General features: G+C 49.5%; 1 protein-coding gene across 1 annotated transcript in view; it reads right to left on the bottom strand.

The window, feature by feature from the left end:
• Positions 1–19793, bottom strand: part of Nrap (nebulin related anchoring protein) — a 69026-nt gene that overhangs the window by 8238 nt on the left and 40995 nt on the right. The window contains exons 25-36 of the mRNA XM_051199765.1: positions 18277–18381; positions 15577–15675; positions 13986–14090; positions 13185–13292; positions 12536–12649; positions 10750–10947; positions 9150–9254; positions 7325–7423; positions 6232–6336; positions 5782–5889; positions 4668–4979; positions 144–248 (exon numbers count right to left, since the gene is read on the bottom strand). Coding sequence (XP_051055722.1) covers positions 144–248; positions 4668–4979; positions 5782–5889; positions 6232–6336; positions 7325–7423; positions 9150–9254; positions 10750–10947; positions 12536–12649; positions 13185–13292; positions 13986–14090; positions 15577–15675; positions 18277–18381 — 1563 coding nt within the window. The remainder of the gene's footprint in view (positions 1–143; positions 249–4667; positions 4980–5781; positions 5890–6231; positions 6337–7324; positions 7424–9149; positions 9255–10749; positions 10948–12535; positions 12650–13184; positions 13293–13985; positions 14091–15576; positions 15676–18276; positions 18382–19793) is intronic.

The raw sequence follows: 19793 nt of genomic DNA, 5'->3' as shown, positions 1-19793 counted from the left end.
GGTTGCAAGTATCTCCAGAAGAAAACATGCTGGGTGTCCATCAGCCTTGGGTCCACGCTGGCATGACCCCCAGTATATAAACAGGTTCTCTGTTCCAAAGGAAATACTGCCCATGTCACTCAGGAAGGTCGAGCTGGTGGTACCTCACTGATGAGCTCTCCAGCCTTCTTTGCATTCTCTATCTGGGGAGATCTCAGAGCCAACCATCCTGTGCCCTTCATGCCCATCAAGTCTGATCTGTAGCGAAACTGCAGAAAGGAAGTTAAGAGCTTCTGTCAGGCCCATGCACAGTACCCTGAGGGCATTTCAGCAAGGCCCTGGTTTTGTAATAAGAATAATAAATCATGCTTTGCAATCATACTTCATCCCAACAGTTCAGTGACTGCATTGAGAGAAGGTTCTATATCCAGATGTTTAGAGTTTGCACATTTTCCACAAATAAGGTAATGGAGTTACAACAAAGGTACAAGAAGCGCCCCTGCCCTTAGCGAGACTTGAAGCCGACAACGATGACATCCATGGACAAGCATTTAAAGAAAGATCTATGTGCTCAAATCCAAGGATCACCCAGGATTATTCGGGTTCATTCTGCCAGTGAGGCAATCTACCACCTGCCAGCCAAGAACCATCTACACACCATTCAGCTGATGAAAGGGTTTTGAGCCCTGGATCAAAGCTGCCATGACTCAGAGCAAACTACCTTACCAACACACAACTCAGTCTCTCTGCCACATTTGAAGGTCAAAACAACCCTTGCGAAAAGCTGAGAGACCCCAGGGACAAGAGGCCATTAGATTTCTGTCCTTCAGATAGCGGGCACAGAGGGGCAGGCGTCAGCCACAGCAGACATTTAAAAACTAAAACCAATTTAAATATGATGGGCTAGCAGCGAGTAAGCACCTTTTAGTGCGTCCGTGCCTCAGTTTACCCTCTATCCCCCAGCAGTAACTTATCAGGCAAAGCCTTAGCCTCTTTCTTCATTTTTAGGGCTCTGAAGATTAGGCCAACAGCACAATTCCCAGAGAAAATAAATAGAAGCTTTACACCCGCGGCTCTGATTAGAGCCCCTAAACTGTCAGATCTTATTAGGAGTCCTTGATCTGCCTGCGTCGCCTACAATGACACCATCACTCGAACGCCATTCTTCTCCTCTTTATGGAAATTGGGTGTTTTTTTAAAGGTGGCAAAAGGGTCTCTAAGGAAATCTGAAATTTGGATCTAAGTGAAGTTGATGGCATTTCTCTAATTTAGATATAAGTCCTGCTGCAACGCAAAACATCGCCCCGGACGCCAGGCTCTCGGCCTTTTTAGTTCTCTTTCATTTCGGGGTGCACGGCGCTCCTCACAGCTGGCCTCAAAGCAGGCCTGCTTCTGATCTACTGTCTGCCGGTTAATGCCCCTGCGCCAATTCCACACTGCTCTCTGACTGGTGAAGGGAGGCGTCACTCGGGCTCAGGAGCAGGTTTCAAAACCCCACGTCAGTAAGATTGCTTTTCATACGGCGTCTTTTCAGTCTACACCGGCAACGCTTTTGCCTTCGACTCTGATAAAGAGCAGAGAAAATTGGATAAATTTCTAAGTTGGAGAGAATAATCCTACAGGGCCTCTTCACAGCTAGGCCCTGCTCCTTTCATGAGAGAGATCAGGTGGGGAGCACTCTTTCAACTTGTCTTTTGTTGAGCTGAACAGTACGATTACAGGTAAGTTGGGAAACAAGATGCAGGTCCCCAAAGATCCGGCTGTGCCTCTGACTCTGATAAACACATCATCTATTGATATCTCCCCAGCCCAGCTTTGACTATTCACACAGACCCTAAAATCAACACACCTGCCCCAGACTTCATGATCAAAGGAGGGAAGCCTAGAAGAGTCAGCTAACCAAAGACAGCTTCAGAGAAAGAGTCTAAGAATAAACCTTCGCAAACTGCCCACCCCAGTCTGACTCACCCCAACGGCAGATTCTGTTTTCCCTTATACTAAGGCCACTTGAGAATTCAGGGGTGAGACTTTCACAACATCCCCATTCTGGAGCAATCTCTTGCAAAGTGATAATGAGTGTAGGTACCCAGGTGGTACCTGGAGGAAAGGGTATGTCGGACATGTGGATCAGAAGTAATATCCTTACTACCCAAGCAGGACTGTTTAGACTCATTATCTCAACAGAATGTCTTGCAAAGGAGGGGTTCTCGTTCTCACCCACTGAATAGTTTTTGTGATCAAATGATGTTTTGGAGAGTGGGAAGAACTATGGGCCGCTGTGCTCTGGGTAGGCCACACTGGAAGTCATCAAGAATACAGACTAGAGTGCCTGGGTCATAATGTAGCCACCTATGGAAACCAGAGAGACTAGGCCAGGGGTCAGGAGTTCAGAAGCCCTGCCCCCGTCTCTTTCTAGTTCTGGGTCTTGGGGAAAACATTTCTCTGCCAGTTTGAGCCCAAGGCAGATGACTGAGATGATGAGGGCCTTTGCGCCTGTGCGAATACTAATACCTGGGCCAGGAAGTAGGGGTTCTGTACATTTTAGCCATCATTGTTGTTGTTTCTGATGGGGTGCTTTAAGAGTCAACCTAAAGTTACCACCCTGAAAAAACAGCACAGTATGTTTCAAGACCTCCTACGGCCCTGGTATGAGATTATGCTGGAGCAGAGAACAGCAGACTCATAAAAGACCAAGCAAGCTATGGAGGTCACTGCCACGTGTTCATGACGGATGCCCCCAGGCTAGCCTGCACATCTCAAGTGACGTTCAAAGGAAAGCAGAACTTGACATGACGTCAGTAATCAGGGCCCGGTGGGTTTAGCCCAAGTGAGGAGCGTCTCTCAGGCCTGCGAGTACAGCCCAATGCTTTCTTCCTGGCCAGGACAGGGAAATACAGAAGCAGCTGAACCAATGAACTCCTGTTGAGGGGCTCTGCAGTTAAGAGCTCTTCCTGCTCCTGCAGAGGACCGAACTTCAGTTCCCAGCACCTGGCAACCATACAAACCAACTCACAGCTTCTGTAACTGCAGTTCCAGGGGATATGATGCCCCCTTGTGGTCTCTGCGGGCACTACACTCACGCCGTGTACATACACATGCACACACAAACAACTATTTTTAAAACAGCATGTTCCCTTTTCTATATAACCTAGCCGTAAGATGGACATTTTAATAATGGCTATAGCATTATTATTATTAAAGCTGGGAGTGCAAGCTCACATGGCCAGTATGGAGGGATAGGATGTACACCTCAGAGCTATGACTCCAGAGCCTTCTTCCATGACGTGGAGTGGAACTGCTCCTACCCCCCCCCACACACACACACTTGCTCTTGTTCTTGAATAGGGCGGCATCTCACCTTTGAGAGCTGTGGGGTCTAAACCTGTTGACCCAAGATTCCTACTGCTTTAAGGTCCTTCAAGAGAGTCAGAGTCTAGAGGGCAGCGTCTGAGCGCATCTTACCAAGCCTACCCTCCCCGATGCTCCCAGAGCTGCAGCAGGGGTAAAGGCTACAGTCAGTGCCAGCCACGGCTGCATTGCCTTAGCCGTATCCACACCCTTCCTGCCCCAGCCCTGCCCCCCCACTGAGACCACATCACTCATCCTTGTCTTAGTGTGTGTGTGTGGTGTTCATGGTGTATGTAGGCATGTGAACATATGTGTGGGCACACGTGTGTGTGTGAGTACATATGTGTGTGTGCATGTACAAAGTGGGAGTTGGCATCAGGCACGTTCTTCAGTCACTGTCCACTGTGGATTGGCACGGGGTCTCTCACTGAGCCTGAAGTCTCCTGATTTCTGGCTAGCTAAGCGATCCGGCTGACCTGCGCTGTATTTGCAGGCGATTGCCGTATTTATCTGGCTCTCTCGTGGGTTCTGGGGGGGTCCAAACTCTAGCCCTCTCACTTCTGTACCAAGTGTTTGCTCACTGAGCCATCCCCCCAGCTCTGGCTCCCGTTAGTCCCCAAACATGCCGTGACGGTTCCTGCTCATGGCTTTGCCTCGCAACTTACTGTTCTGTTTGCCCAGATTTCTCTACCCCCTCTCCTCATCTCCCTTAGGCCCTTGTTCAAATGCCACCTTTCCAATGACAACTACACCAATGCCCTACTGTAAATGGCACACATGTGGTTTCCACCCCTAATCAGAGCACTTCAGATTTGAGGCCCTGCTGGCCTAAATAGCAAGACCCTGCCTCAAAAGTAAATGAATAAATAAATAAACATGGCATATATGCATGAACACACACACACACACACACCCCTTCCCACCCCACTAATGTGTTCCTTTATCTCCCTAGCGGGTATCACCATCTGAGATATAAGACATTTGCCATGTCAAACACCATTAATTTCCCTCAAGGCGGTGGAAGCTCCACACGCACTGGAGATGATTTTCACTCGCTTGCTGACAATAGCACTCTCTCGGAAGGAGAGAAGCGTTGAAGGGAGGAGAGGAATAAGAGGAGGGGAGAGGGAAGGTCAGAAACTCAGAGCAGGGCTCAGGTGAAGAGAGACAGAAACAAAACCACAAAAGTGCTGGCCATGTAGTAGCTGCTCACTAAAAGTCAGTAGAATAAATAATCCTGCCCTGGGGGTCATAGGCCACATTTGGGATGGAGAGGGTCCAGAGGGTCAGAAGGTGTAGCGGAAAGAGGGCGGGACTAGCCGGCACCGTATAAGCCGTACCTCGCTCTGTAGGGCATGGGCTTTCTTGGCCCAGGCCATCTTCAGATCCTCAGGCAGCGCGGTGAACTCACGGCACTGTGTCCGGTAGTCACGGTCACTGGCCAGGGCCTGGGCCTTCCTGGCATGGACCAGGTGTACCATATCCATGGGAAGGTGGCACTGGGCTTGGCTGCTGGCCGCCTCCTTCTTGTATTGATTCTCACTCTGCAGCTGGCCCATCCGCTGGCAGTGCCTCAGCCGTGGGTCATCACTCACACTCCGGACCCCGATGAGCTGCCCCCGCTCCTTCACGAAGTCGTGCCTATAGAGAAACTGGAAGGGCAGCCAGCTGGTCAGGGCCAGCTAACTCAAACCCACTGGACAGCAGCGCGTAGCCCGTGTGTGTCCACCTGCGTAACAGGCCCCGGGGGAGGGGCCAGCTCTTCTTCTTCTAGGAAGTGGCGAGTCTAAGAGATACCACAGGCAGTTGGCCCAAAGCATGCCTGCCTCCCTCTCTCCCCACTTCCCTCCCTCAGGGCTGAAGGTGAGAACATCAGACCTCTCTTTCTGTCTAATTAAAATCAGATCCCCTTGTGTACCCTGTGGCCAAAAGGAATTTCATCAGAAAAGGGCAAAAAAGACACTTGTATTCTATCTACTCGCGTTTGGAAAAACATTAAACCCCAAAGACAGGCTCTGTTCATTTGAAGTCCACGGTTCCTGTGATTTGTTTGTCGGAAAGAGAAAGTCACCTTCATGTCCCAGAGCTATGGGCATATGAAGCGCAGCTGGTGGCTTGTGGCGGGGAGTGAGAGAGGCCCAAAGAGGGAGGCGGTTGTCATCTCCTCCTCGTCCTTGCTCGTTCTGGGTGGGGCTACAGACAGGCGGCTGTCGCATGACCGCTGCCTGGACTTTGCAGTGACACCCGAGTCACCAGCTCCTCCAGCCACAGGCCTCTGCACGGATTTAGCCTTTTGCTGAAGGACCTCGTTCGGAGCTAATATATTCCGCAGGTGACGTCCCGTCTCGCACAGGTGTAGATTTGCGTGAACTTGGGAAAAATCAGCCCCACACATTGTTTTGCATTACGCTAACAGAGAGGAAGCAAGATGGAAGGTCAGAGCAACCTACTCACATCACTGGCTATGTGCCCGGAGGCTCGCGCAGCCTGGAAGGGGAGAGCGTCCATCGTCAGCTTGCAGCCTTGAGCACGGAGATTATACCAAGACTCCTTGTATTTTGCCTGAGACAGGAACACATGTACATCTTTAAAACACACACACACACACATGCACGCACGCACACACACGCATGAATCCATGAACAAAGGCCGCATGCCCTTTCACTTGTAGCATGGAACCCATTTGTGAGCAGCAAACAATGGGTGTTTCACAGAGCAAACTCCCATCAGCACGTGCCCTGTGGTCGGCTCTGAGCATACATGCATCTGTAACACACATACATTCTACACGGGCTTCTAAAACGGGCGCCTTTCCAGAAGCTTCAACAAATGGTGGATCACTTGCACAGCGCAATGCTGCTGGCTTTGGCACACGCCTGGCCTGCAGCAGGGAGGAAGGCTTACCTCACTCAGGTTGTCTGCATTGGCTCTTGCTCGGATGAACTCAGGCAAACCAAGGGTGGTTGTGTATTGGTGCCGCGCATCCTCACCAGCTGCCCTATAGAGACGCTGCACCCCAATCAAAAGTAAAAATCAGGGAGAAGACACCACACACGATGTGTGAGTCCTGCATGTGTAGCTGGGAAGGCGTGAGGGCAGGGCGCCTCCTGGCACACAGCTTCAGCCTGTAGTAACTGAAGGCTGCTGATGGAAAGAGGCAGCCCGGTCTCCACCCTTCCCTGGCACCTCAGGGTCCCTTCTGAGAGCACGCTGAGCCGGGGCTTCCCTGGAAGACTTGTCCCTGTGCTCAGAAACGGGTGGGCGCTTGCGGACTTCTGAAAGGTCAGAGGTCAGCCTAAAATACAGTCACCCCACAGCTCCCAGTCTGGAAAGGCGGAGCGAAGGCAAGCAAGAACTTTAACTTGATGCCCTCTCTCGTGTGCAAGATGAGGAACTCTGTCCCCTTGGGGCACCCTTATCCTTAGGCGTCACTTCCAGCTTCGGAAGGCTTGGGTTGGATGCGGAGGCGAAGAGAACCCTTCTCTTCATTTTTTTATGGGGAATAGTAGATTTGGGGATGAATACATTTGAGTGAATAATGAACGAGGTTAAGACAGGCAGAAGTTCAGGCCTTCCTTCAGACAGATGCCATGCTCTAGACCTGCCTCTGGGCAGACGCAAGCCCTGCATAAATGAGCGTTACTGCACTGGTTTGCACTCCTGCCAGGAGTAGAGCCACAGATTCCTATGTGCAAAGGAGCCGGCTGAGGGCCTTGTCTGGTGGGGCCTTGGACCCAGCCACTCCATGGTATGACCTGAGGCTGGGATCCCAGCCTGCCCCTGGTCCAGGGGAGCCGGACTACAGCCTGCAGCAGATGCCCGATTCCTTCCTTTCCTCTGGAAGGTGTGTTAGGTTCTGTACGGAATGTTCTTTTCTTTCCAAATCCCCCCATAAATTTGAATGCCTTTCCCCTCTTCAACCTATAAAAATCCACCACCCCTATCCCCCTTTTCTCTTTAAATGTAGCTGTTCTTGAACAGCCACTGGAGAATTCACCTCATTGGTGATCTGGTTGCTGAACTTGGCCTGCAGAAGGTGAGGAGTATCTACCACAGCTGTGTACTTGAATGACCCAGGATGTTGGCGGTATTTACTCTAAGGACAAAAAAAAAAAAAAAAAAAAAAAAAGGCTTGGTAAGGTTAAGGAAAACAGTTAATGCTGTAAATCTTAATTAAATCTCTGTGTGCATGTGGTTTGTATGTGCGTGTGCGTGCATACATGTATGCATATGCACATGTGTGAATCTATGCATGTGGATTCCAGAGGATAACTTGGGGCACTGCTCCTCAGAAACACTATAAATACCTGCTTTCTGAGGTAGGTCTGTCGCTGGACATGAGCCCCGGAATCTTCCTGCCTCTGCCTTTCCCCACATTGGAATTAAAAGTGCATGCCACTATCACCACTAAAGCCTCCATTTGCCCAGCCTATCATTCTAGAGTCCAGCTGGCCAGCCCCCTCTCCAGGTGAACAGAACCAACTATACTTACAATCTGTGCCTGACAAGATTTGTCCTCAGCACTGAGGATGCACAAATGCTAGCTGGGCCCTTCAAAACACCATTCACGAGAAAGGCCAGATGTGGCCCACATCTGTAATCCTAGCTCTGGGGAGGCACACACAGGCTCGCTGCCAGCCTGCTTAGACTGCTTAGTGAGTCTCAGGTCAGGGAGAGACCCTGTCTCACAGAGCAAGGTTGATGACTCCCGCAGAACATCTGGGACCCTGGGTCCACATTCGCACGCACTCACACAGTGGCCCCGGGTACACACTCAAACACGTGTGCATACAAACACCCCACCTGTCCGCCCTGGCAGAGCCCATCCTCTCTGCTCTTTGAAGAGCCACACAGGCCCTGACGGGCATGGGTTGTGCAGGTTTGATGCAGACTGTTCTGAGAACGCAGAGCCCAGGTCCCCTTAGCATGCAGTCTGGGAGCAAACGTGTAACCCATGATTCCCATTCCCTGCCCTTGAGTCTGCCATGAGCATCAACGCAAAGCTCCCCATGCACTGAGACAGCTTAGGATTCAGAGACTACTTAATTTTTACCAAGAAATCAGCAAGACGGCAGCTGCCGTTTCAAACACAGCCGTCAGAGAAACCCTGAGATTGAGTCGGTACCGAACCTTACAAAGCCAAACCGAGGTGTTCTGTATAACCCCATGTGACTAATTTAGAAGCCGGGGATCAGAAAGGACAGGTAACTAGGCTGAGGTCACAAAGTCAGTGAGAGCTGACCTGGAATTTCAATCCCTTACTTGTTGGTTTCCAAAGCCTGCCAGCTCTCCATTGTACCATATGGCTGCCCTTCAAAGGACCTAGGAAAAGCGCAACTTACGAGCTCATGAATCAGTCTTATGTATTAATGGAAGAAATGACTTGATATTCCTGTTGTGTGTGCATTCGTGCGTGTGTATGCACGTGTGCACGTGTGTATATGTATGTATGTGTGTGCATGAAGCCAGAGGCTAATGTTGGGTGACTTTCTCTATCGCCCTCCACTCCAGGTCCCTCACTGAGCACGGAGCTCGTTGCTTCAGGTAGACTCGTTAGCCAGTGAGTTCCAGGGATCCTCCCGCCTCCACCCCCGGATAACTGGGATGACAGACATGCACCATGGTGCCTGACTATTTCAGTGAGTGTTGCTCACTGGGCTCCATCCGCTAAGCCACCTGAGTAGAACCGCAATAAGGATAAACGCTCCAGGTAAGAGGCAACAGCTTAACCTCCAGCTGCCTGAGCAGGGGGACAGAGATCCCCTGGGGCATCTGCCCTGGGATCCCAGGCTTCCATCACCCACTCTGGAGTCCCACGTTACCTCGCTGATGAGCTCTGACGCTCTCTTTCTGCCTTCAATCTCCAGTGTGCCAGGAATAACACAGGGGATGCCACGCATGAAGTTCAAGTCTGAACGGTACAGATTCTACAAGGGACACAGAGACATCAGGGAAGCCAGACTCGACAAAGAAGCAGGAGCAGCCAGGCTCTCGGGCATTGTCCGGAAGCGCGCGTCTAGAACCCCAAGCAGCATCTGCATGGATGTGTGTCTGTCTGTCTGTATAGATATGGTGCCGCTCAACAACAATGCACACGTTTCCTCAATAAAGACTCATCTGGGAAAAACGTGGGCCAGGAGGAAGTAATTCGGCTGCCACTTCTCTGTGAATAGCTGTGACATGCGATGGAGATACCAGATGGGCTTCTGTTTTACTGGGGGCTATCAAACCATAAATGCTGGACAGGATGGTGGCTAGAAAGTCAGGAGTCTTGGGGCAAATGTACAAATGGTTTAACTGATCTTTCAAACATAGGCCAACAATGGCAGGAAGTATTAATTAATCATGGGTTAAGGAAGAAGTAATGGGTGAATCCAGAATAACTTGACACAGACTCACGTGGGTCCACGCCTGCGTGGGACGGAGCAAGAACACCTGAGTGGTTGGGAATGACAGTTTAGGGGATCCCCGGATCTGCTCCCTTCAGCCTGCAAAGCGCCCCCTGAGTTTCCTGCCTTCCAGTTGTCACCACAGCACTGGACAGGATAAGCACCAGGGTGGGTAGGTGACAAACGGCCAAGATTAGTGCAGCCGTTCCCTCAACCCTACAGCTGCGCTCAGGTCCCTGACAGTTCACGTCGTTCAGCAGTCATCGTCCACAGGCACAGTTCCAAGAGAGGACAGATTCTGAATCTGAGCACTGCTCCATTTGCGCACACTGTTGAACCAAGAAGGGGTCTCACTTTCCTCCACACGGCTTGCTGCCTGCACAGGTCTGGAACCTAGCAGGCTGGGAAGGAAGGCAGGTCCAGGGCCGCTCCTGCCGCCTTTGGGGAGGACACGCCTCACTTCTTAAGGGAATGCGAAGCTGCCTAACTCCCCTGTGCCTCCATGCTTTGCAGAACAGGTTTCAGGGGTTGGACATGATACCAGAGGAGTGAAGATGCCTCACAAGGACCAAGACGACCCTAAGAGGCATCCCAGGGCCTAACCGCCTGGGCCTGCTCTCTGTTCTTCCCACAAAACATCAAGAAGGGCTTCCACCCAACCTGACACCAGGGGCAAAACTGGAGAATGTTCCTCAAGTACAGCTGATTCACCTGGGGTGACTAATCCATCCTCCCTGTGCCTTGTACAATTTCTCTTGACAATAGGGGCTGCTGATGCATGGATATTGTGGGGCTTAGATGAGGTAATTCCAATGCTTTGAATGCAGCAGAAACACTCAAGGAGCAGTGACTGTTCTCACTAGGGCACTGTAATTAATTGTGCATCCGTACTGTGTGGGAGCTCTTGGGCTAAGAAGAGTTTGGGACTCCTGACCTCTGGAGGCTCCACGGAGCCAAGAGGAATTTGAGGGTCCCTGCTTTGCGACATGAAATGCCAGGAACAGGCCCTTACAGAGAGGCTCGGGCTCTTTACCTCACTCTGCAACTTGTGAGCTTTCTTGGCACAGCTCAGTCTCAGATCTTCTGCCAAGGATGTGTGCTGGGGCAGTGGGTGCCTGTAGTCCTGGTTGCTGGCCAGGTTCTGAGCCTTCTTGGCATGCACCAGGGTCACCATGTCCAGCGGCAGACGAAAGTGAGTTTTTGAGTGTTCAAAGGCTTTCTTGTAATTCACCTGGAGAGGCAGACAGATCAACAGCCACTATTTCAGAGCCACTCTTGATCCCTGGGAGTCACCAGCCTGGGTACAGGAGCCATGGCCCCCTTACCAGGCGAAAATACAGACGAGCTTCCTGTCTATGCCAATTACTCCCTTGCTGAAGTTCCTATGTGGCCCCACTTCAGAGTGCTGAGAATGCTCCCGGGCAATCGGTGTTCCGCCCAACGTAACGTACCTCTCCCCAATGTCTGCTCCGGTCACAGATTCTCCTTACCCCACCCGGCAAAGAGCTTCGTCAAGCATTATGTGAGCCTTGGCCAATCTTAGAGCTGGTAGGAGTAGACAGCTATTTGAAAAGCCAGTTCTGAGGACAGATACTCATCCCTCAAGCCCAACGCATGCCTGAAAAATGCCCCGGCAGCCTTGGGAGGAACTGTGTGAGGCTGGCGGTTCTCCTGGGAATCCAGGCGCAGAGTCGGTGCCTTTTCCTTTTGCCAGTTGTCCTCTGATGCTTCTACCCAACCCCCTGGCCCAAACTTCCCACTCTGGAGTCACTGATAGTGCTCTCATCCTTAGGACAAGGACAAGGCCTCCCATCTAATTCCATACTCGGAGGCCAGCAGCCCAAGACAGAGAGCACAGTTGGAAAAAGGGGAAGTGAGACAGATCGAGAAAAATGGCAGAGAACAAAGGAGCCACGGGACAGAAGGGCAGGAGAGAGAGAGAGAGAGAGAGAGAGAGAGAGAGAGAGAGAGCTGCACCACCTCCGCGTTGAAACCCCCTCTTTCTAGCTGACTCTGGGCGAGGGACTGACCTTCTTATCAATAAGACGGTTAGGTGAGACAATGCTTAGGCTGGACCTCTATAACATGTGACATTCACCCCTCACACGTGTGCAAGGAGGTTGTGTATGAACATGTATACCAGAGTCCACAGGACCACACCAATTGTCAGAGGGCAGTAGCAAACCAGGTGCCTACATGTATGTGTGCACAAATAAGAATGAAGTGCCGTGTGTGTGTGTGTGTGTGTGTGTGTGCATGCATGTGTGTGTGCGTGTGTGTGTGAGTGTGTGTGCATGCATGTGTGTGTGCGTGTGTGTGTGTGAGTGTGTGTGCATGCGTGTGTGTGTGTATGTGTGTGTGAGTGTGTGTACACACACACACTCACACATGTCTGGAAAGTACATAAGTACACACTCCATCTATACAGCTACACTGTGAGTAACTACAATGGACTATAGCCTCCAGGATCCAGACTACCTTCTAACAAGCAATCTAGAATTTCTCATATAAATCTTTTCTCCATTTCTAAACATTTGCAGGAACTCAGTCTGTAGAGCACACATACCCCCCCCAAAAGAAAAAAAAATCTTTGCAGACCAAACACATCCCACAGACCACCTAAATCCAATTCAAAGAATTCACATCCCAGAAAGGAACTAGGGGGCTCCACAAAGCCAACCTCATTTTATGGGAGAACCTACAACCCAAGTTGGCAGCAGAAGGCATCATCCACTTCCAAGGAGCTGGCCCCCTGAGCTGGCTGTGTGAGGGGCATCGTCAAGTGGGTCCCACAGCTCCCTCCGTCCCCTCCCACTTACAGCACTCTGCAGCGAGGTCGCGTGTACTGCGTGTGCGAGGCTGAGGTCACCTTCCAAGCCCCGGGAGCCAAGCATCTGTCCTTTCATTCTCTCAAATGTTGCTTTGTATTTGTACTAAAGGGAAAGAGAGCGGGAGAGAGCAGCGGCTCAGGGACAAGGGACACAGAATGGAAGAGGTGGGTATTGGGAGAAAATGTTTTGTTCTTTTGACAGTAACTGGGTGAGTTAAAAGAAAACGCGCAGGAGTCGTCAAAAAGTCTATTCTTTCATATGCAAGACTCCCAATGACTAAAGGGCTCCGATTTGAAACGGCAGAAGCGTTAGCACTTGGGCGGCCCAAGCTGGGAGAAGGTGCAGGCATTGTTAGCCAGCTCTTCATAGGCTGGGTTTATGAAAACTCTGGGTGGAGGGTGCATTTCATCTACCCAGGTGCCATGTTTACAGCCGGGCATTGGGCTTTGTGCCCTGGGCTAGGGAATTTTTTTGTGTGAGATGCACTCTCTCTCACTGGTCATTAATCCAGTTGCCCTAACACAGTCAGTTTGGACAGGAGAGGATTTTATATCCACAGGCAAAAGAAGGCAAGAGTTAGAGGTAAAAGAACTGCAAACAGGTTTGGATTCAAGATGTCACCGGATTGGATGCTCACATCGCTTGTGATTTCACTGGCCGCCTTTGCTGCCTGGAATGGAAGGGCATCCAACCTCAGCTTGTATCCCCCATCCCGAAGTCGGCTCCAGGACTCCTTATAGCGTGTCTGGTAGGGAAGAAGGTACAAATCTGACAGTCTCTCCTAAATTTTGGTTTTCTCCGACATAATCTGGGTAGCAGTGGGTTTCTCTTTCCCACCCAGAGCCCCATCTGGGGGTTAGAAATCATTGTGGCTCAGAACAGACGATCCGAGAATCAACTCCTGGCCCCCATCCCCACCCTTGGCAGGTGAAGCCTGAGAGGGGACTGGTTAAAAGCCAAGGTTTAGGAGCCGGGTAGCCCTAGATCTCACTGAGCAGCAAACTCATTGGATTAAGAAGGTTTAAGGCTGTTTGTATAGCTCGTTATGCAAGATAGAGAATAGCCAAATGCCTCAACCAAAGTCCAGGAATGATGGGAGAAGAGTTCTTATAGACACTACAGAGGGGAAGAGTTAAAACCCCCAAATGTGTCCTCAGCAAAGTCACCCGTTACATGGAGCTTTACTGGGGCGCTCCTGCACGGATCCAGCACACAACGGCCTCGTCAGGAAGGCGAGTCCCTGCCTCATTCTTCCCAGTGAGCTTGTGCCTTGCACAGGGTCGGCTATATCGTTTACAGGGCCCAGTGCAGACACAAGTGGATCCCCTTGTTCAGAGCAGTCATGAAGTCACCATAGTGACAGTGTGGGGCGCCGTGCATGCCTTGAAGGCACCCAGCCCTCCTGTCTCTGAACCCAGTGTCCCCAGGGGAATCTCACCTCACTGATGTTCATGGCATTGAGTTTGGCAAGCAGGACTTCAGGCAAGTCCACAGTAGGCGTGTAGTGGTGCTTCATGCTCTCTCCTTGCTCGCGATACAGTCTCTGTGGGTCAAGAGAGGACGCTGCATTGAACCCAGAGCCTTCCCCATGCAGCAGCAGCCGTGAGGCACGCCAGGGGACAGAGGGCCCGCAGCTGCTATGTCGCAGCACAGACATGACCACAGCAGCCTGGCTGACATTTTTGGCAATCTCCGCTCAGCTCTACTTTCCAGCACAGAGCATGACAGGTGCAAACCTCGCCCACCGCTGATGCTACACTCTTAAGCACCACTGACTGAGACACTGAGGTCCGGCCACGCTTGCCTCATCTGGCTGTTCACCTCAGGCTGTGCAATAGGGACCAGGGACCCAGGAAACGCACAGGCAATGGCCGCTCTGCGGGGAGATTCCCCAAACCCACTTCCCACTCTCGTCTCCTTCCCTACCAGCTAGGATCCCTGGCCTACTCAATACCCCCCTAGTAAGTTCCAAGTGAGCTCCGGGCAGCCTACAAGTTTGCTAGATGATGCACAGAGTTAGCACACCACCTAAGGAAATGTCTAAATAGTGTTTTTCCATCCCAACCCCTATCAGACATGTCCAAGGTTCTACATGTCACAGCAGCGCCCCCTAGAGTTGGTCATGGTTAGGACACAGCAAGCGTTTTTCTTCCTGGAGACTTAATTCTTGTCTGGCTGATTCTCAGAGTTCAATGTGATGCTAACCAGCAGGTATACGAGAAAGCTATTCCTAAACCAAAGTATAAGACCCATGCCATCCCACAGCCTGAAGAATACCCAGGCCCTTTTGGGGGTACCTATAAGAAAAGATACAACCAGACTTTCTTATAAAACCATAGAGGGAATTTTGAAAGCTGGATCCCCAGGGTTTATAAATATTTTTGTGTGTCAGAAGTTGGATATTTTAAGATATTTCAAAGCCAAGTCTGCCTTATACACAGATCTGAGGACTTCGCTCGGAAGTGGCAGCCAGTTAATTCCTGAGCTTAGGGAAGGTTTTATAAGACCTCAATGTTCTATTTAGTCTCTAGTGAACTGAGCATTGGGTCAAATCTTGGTTTCCTGCAATATACAGAATTCTGGAAGTGGCTTAAAAGTCAGGCTAATATTCACAAATCAGACTCGAGTCATTTTTCTAAAGCCTGGAGAAATAAGAACACAATGTCAGTCCCTGCCCTCGGATCCCAGACAGCCCCGAGCGCAGCTTCTTCGTCCCAATTAGACAGATTTTTACTCAAAGTTCTGGCTCTGGAAACAACATTTGGAACAAAAGGGAAAGGGGGTAACGCAAGGAAGGAGAGCATCCAGGGGGCAGTGGGGTGCGGATCCCCACTTGGCACTCAGTACAGGAACGCCCCATTTGCATCCTAATGAGGAAGCAACCCTGCCAGGGAAGCTTCATAAAAGACAAGGGGACCCTTCATCCTCAGGACCACAGAAGGAGCAGGCCCGAGATCCCCTCCGCTTCAATCACACGGCTGAAAGAGAGCCCACTCTCAGAGTCATAATGTATATACATTACCACTCACATCCACTGCCTGGGTATAACTAATCCTGGCCTGGACCATCTCAGGAGTGTCTTTAATACTGGTGAACTTCAAAGCTTCTGGATGCTGACGGTACTTCCTCTGTTGAGCAGGGAAAGATCAAAGCTGTGAATTTTGTGCTGCTCTTTCATGCCATTTGAAAGAGGAAAATCACAGGTTGCTTGAGATTAGAGTGAATTTGTGAACATAATTATTATTCGGCTTCCTCCATCTTTATATCCTAGGCACCTTCAGGTTAATATTTGTTTCAATTTAAGAATAACCTCATGTCAATTAACATTAAAGTATTTCTACCTGGTGCAAAGACAACATCTCAAAATTAGATTACACCAGTAAAAGACCGTAGGGTACATACTCCCAAAGTCATTCTTTCTAGGGCTTCAAATGGTGCGTCTCAGTTGTTTACATATCTTAGTTTGGCAGGGAAGTGCGTTCCCAGTCTCATTTATCGATTGAAGCTTTCTGTTTTCCTTCCCCCACAGGACTTGGCAAGTGTTACCATGCAGGTGTATTCACTCTAGCCTACGGTGATCCTCAAATATATTACAACAAGGAAAAGGAGACCCTTTCCGTCACTGAAAGGAGTTATCACGAAGGACTAGAATATATGCATTAAGCAAAACACAAAGCAACAAAACAATGTAAAGTTGGAAAGATCTATGTAGACGACTCATATCGAGGAGCTCTGGGTAACATGATTAAGTTCATTCTCCTTCCTTTCATTCAAAGCACATTTTTCGTGGCCTGAAGTATTAGAATTTTAATGGCGTAATGGAGCTTATTTTCCCCAAAAGTCATGTTATTTTCTAAACACCTGCTCCTCATTTGTCTGCTTGGATTTGTGCATGCTGCACTGTACTGTCTTAGGTACAGTTAAATGCGGCCAGCCACCTGTGCTTTGCAAATGAAGTCTTACTGTAACATTCACTGACATGTTGTCCATACCATTTTCAGCTACTTGTGATGGAGACTATGCAATCGGCAAAATTAAAAATATTAACTATGTGGAACTTCACAGAATAGTTCTGGTGACTCCTGTCCTATAGCGTGTGTGCGTATGTGTGTGTGTGTGTTTGTCTATGTGTGTCTGCATGCATACATGTGTGTATGTGTGTATGTATGTATGTGATGCATGTATACATGTGTGTGCATGTGTGAACCCATTTACACATGTGTGAATACATGTATGTGCATATGTATGAATGCATGTGTGCGTGTGTGAATGCATTTACACATGTGCAAGTGAATGTGTGTACATAAGTGTGTGAATGCATGTATGCTCACACATGTGTGTATGAGTGTGTGAGTGAATGCATGTATACATGTGTGAATGTGTGTATATGATATGCATTCATTTGTGAATTCATGTGTATGTGTGTGAGTGAACATATTTGTACAGGTATGTATAAGTGCATGTGGTGTGTGTGTGTGTGTGTGTGTGTGTGTGAGTGTGAGCAAGTCTATATTCACCCATGACTCTCTCTACACTGTCTGGTTTTCTCTCTGAAAGTCAATCAGCCCAATTTGACAGGAACCTAGAAACATCTCATAGTTGGGAAAAGCTGCTAAAGTATATTTTGCCTAATATATGGTCTGAAAACCAGCGTGAGGCAAAGATGTTAAGGAAATAAGCAAATTTCTTGAGAAAGTCTGCAGAATGAGAAGAGTGATATGACAAAGTTATATCAGTGCAGGGCAAAATATTCCCTCTGCAATTCTTTGCTGCCAGACTTAGACACATAAAGGAACCATCTGGAAATCCACTATGCGATTCCATAAGAAACCCTCTTTTGAAACATCTCAGGAGCCTCACTGCCAAAACTAAAGTCTTCCAGGTATGCACAGAGAGTTCCAGAAAGACCAGTCCACTCTAAAGCCCTGAAATGCTCACGTGCCTTCTGGACACAGCCAGTCCTTGACAACAGTCACTTAGAGGGGTGAATCTGGGAAGTCTTATGGTGCTGGGCACTCAGGTGCTCTGTGTGTGCAGGGGCGATTCTGCCCCCGAAGGGCATCTGCTAGGACACTGGCAGAGTGTGCTGACTTCTAGGGACCAGAGAGACACTGCGGGAATCAACAGCATGTCGATGGCCATGCAGTCTTTAAAACTGCTGCTTGGTGAGGCTGCCCAGAGCCTGGGGAAAGGCGTTTCTCATCATCAGAACCACCGGAAGGTCAGCCAGGGTGGCTGGACCATGACAAAAGCGAGATTTAAAAACAGCACAAGGGAGATATCCCTGTCACAAGAAAGAACCAACCATGTCGCCATGTCAGACGACATTGGGAACATTCACAAACTGTTTACACTGCAGCCACAGAGGGAGAAGCGTGAAACGTGTGAAGGTATAAAAGGGTTTCCTGGGTGCCACGGATGTATCTTTTCATCGTCTCTCCCATACCGCTTCATTAAAAGGTAAGGGCTGGGTAGTGGTCGAGCTCCGTGTGGTTGTCATTATTATACACAACATCGCTTGTCACCCACTTCGTTTTTGCCGGGACTCCGTGGGCCCCTACTGGTATGTGTTTGGTATGTGGCTTCTCTCTAATTACCAGACCTAGTCCGGGTTTGGAGGCCTTTCATGTGGCTCTGCCTTTTGAGTGGAGATTATTTTAATTTTATACAGAAACGTCGCACGCCTAATGCAGCCAAGCCCCACCACGCACACTGTCGGGAGATCTCACCTCACTAATGAGTTCTCCTGCCTTCTTCGCCTGCTCCACATTTAATGACCCGGTGGCGACCCAGCCTGCGCCTTTCATCCACTTCACATCTGCCTTGTATTGGTTCTGACAAAGGAGAGAGACGGGGGGAAGGCAGGCCACTGTCACTGCACAGACATGGAAAGAGCTGCTAACAGCTCCCAGTGTGCCCTCCGTGCCAGCCCAGTCAGACTAAATGACACTTTGCTCAACTGCTTCTGAAGAGTCCTGGGTGAGGCCCCAAATATGCAAATTAGCCCCCTTAATCAGAGGCCTCCCTGTAGATGGTGGCTTTTGGCCCTACCCAACCCTACTTGGGGTCCACAGAAGTCAACCTGGGCCCTCGTTAGGGACAGGCGTCTTCCCTGCAGACAAAAGCGCCCTCATTGTGCTGGACCCGTTTTCTTGTTTGGAATGGCAGGCAGGGGAGGAGACAATGATGGCCTCCAACTGGACCCAAGCAGGAGCAACTGGAGGGACTCTCACACAAAATCTTCCCCTGGAGCCAACTCCTTCCTCCTGTCACTGAGGGGCATGGAGGACATGTCTTCACTAGCTATGAATGAATGGGTTTAATGAAATTATTGAAATGGAAAAATTTATCTTAAACCAGCCTACCTTCTCTGTGTGTGTGTTTCTCTCTGTCTCTGTCTGTCTGTCTGTCTGTCTGTCTGTCTGTCTGTCTCTCTCTCTCTCTCTCTCTCTCTCTCTCACACACACACACACAGAGAGAGAGAGAGAGAGAGAGAGAGAGAGAGAGAGAGAGAGAGCTGTGTGTAACAGCCTGGCTATAGCTGAGCCCTCACATTATATTCTTTTCCAAGAATCAACCTAAAGCAGAGCAGGAGCAGAACCCAGCAAGGGTACAAAGAGGAAGGGGAGGAGGCTGTCGAAAGGATCCACAAGCTGCTCGTTCAAAAACTGGGGACCTTTAGAGCTGAGATGAGGTGTCAGTGATACTCCCGTCATTGACCATAGCTGCAGATAACACCAATGCATTCAACTCCAGCATCAGAGAGAAATCAAAAACGTAAGTCAACCAGAATTCCAAAAAAGTAGCTCTGTCTCTCTGGCTGTTGGCATATAACTTCAAGTCAGCACAGGATGAACAGAGCTAACCAGGAGTAAGTAAGAGTGTTTCCCCTTGGGGATCCAGAAATATGTACCCCTGAAGCCTGAACTGTCGCCCCAAAGGGTGTGGTAAAACAAAGACTTCAAAAATAACAAGCACAAAACCTAGCACACACATACACACATTATATACATACACACACTGTACATACACACAGTATATACATACACACACTGCAAACACACATGTATATACATACACACACTGTACATACACACACAGTATATACATACATACACTGCACACACACACATTATATACATACACACACTACACAAACACAGTATATACATACATACACTGCACACACACACATTATATACATACATACACTGCACACACACACATTATATACATACACACTGCA

The sequence above is a fragment of the Phodopus roborovskii genome, unplaced genomic scaffold (assembly GCF_943737965.1).
Source record: "Phodopus roborovskii unplaced genomic scaffold, PHOROB, whole genome shotgun sequence".
Taxonomy (NCBI): domain Eukaryota; kingdom Metazoa; phylum Chordata; class Mammalia; order Rodentia; family Cricetidae; genus Phodopus; species Phodopus roborovskii.
Note: the sequence above shows the minus strand (reverse complement) of the source record. Positions and strands in the feature narration are given on the sequence as shown.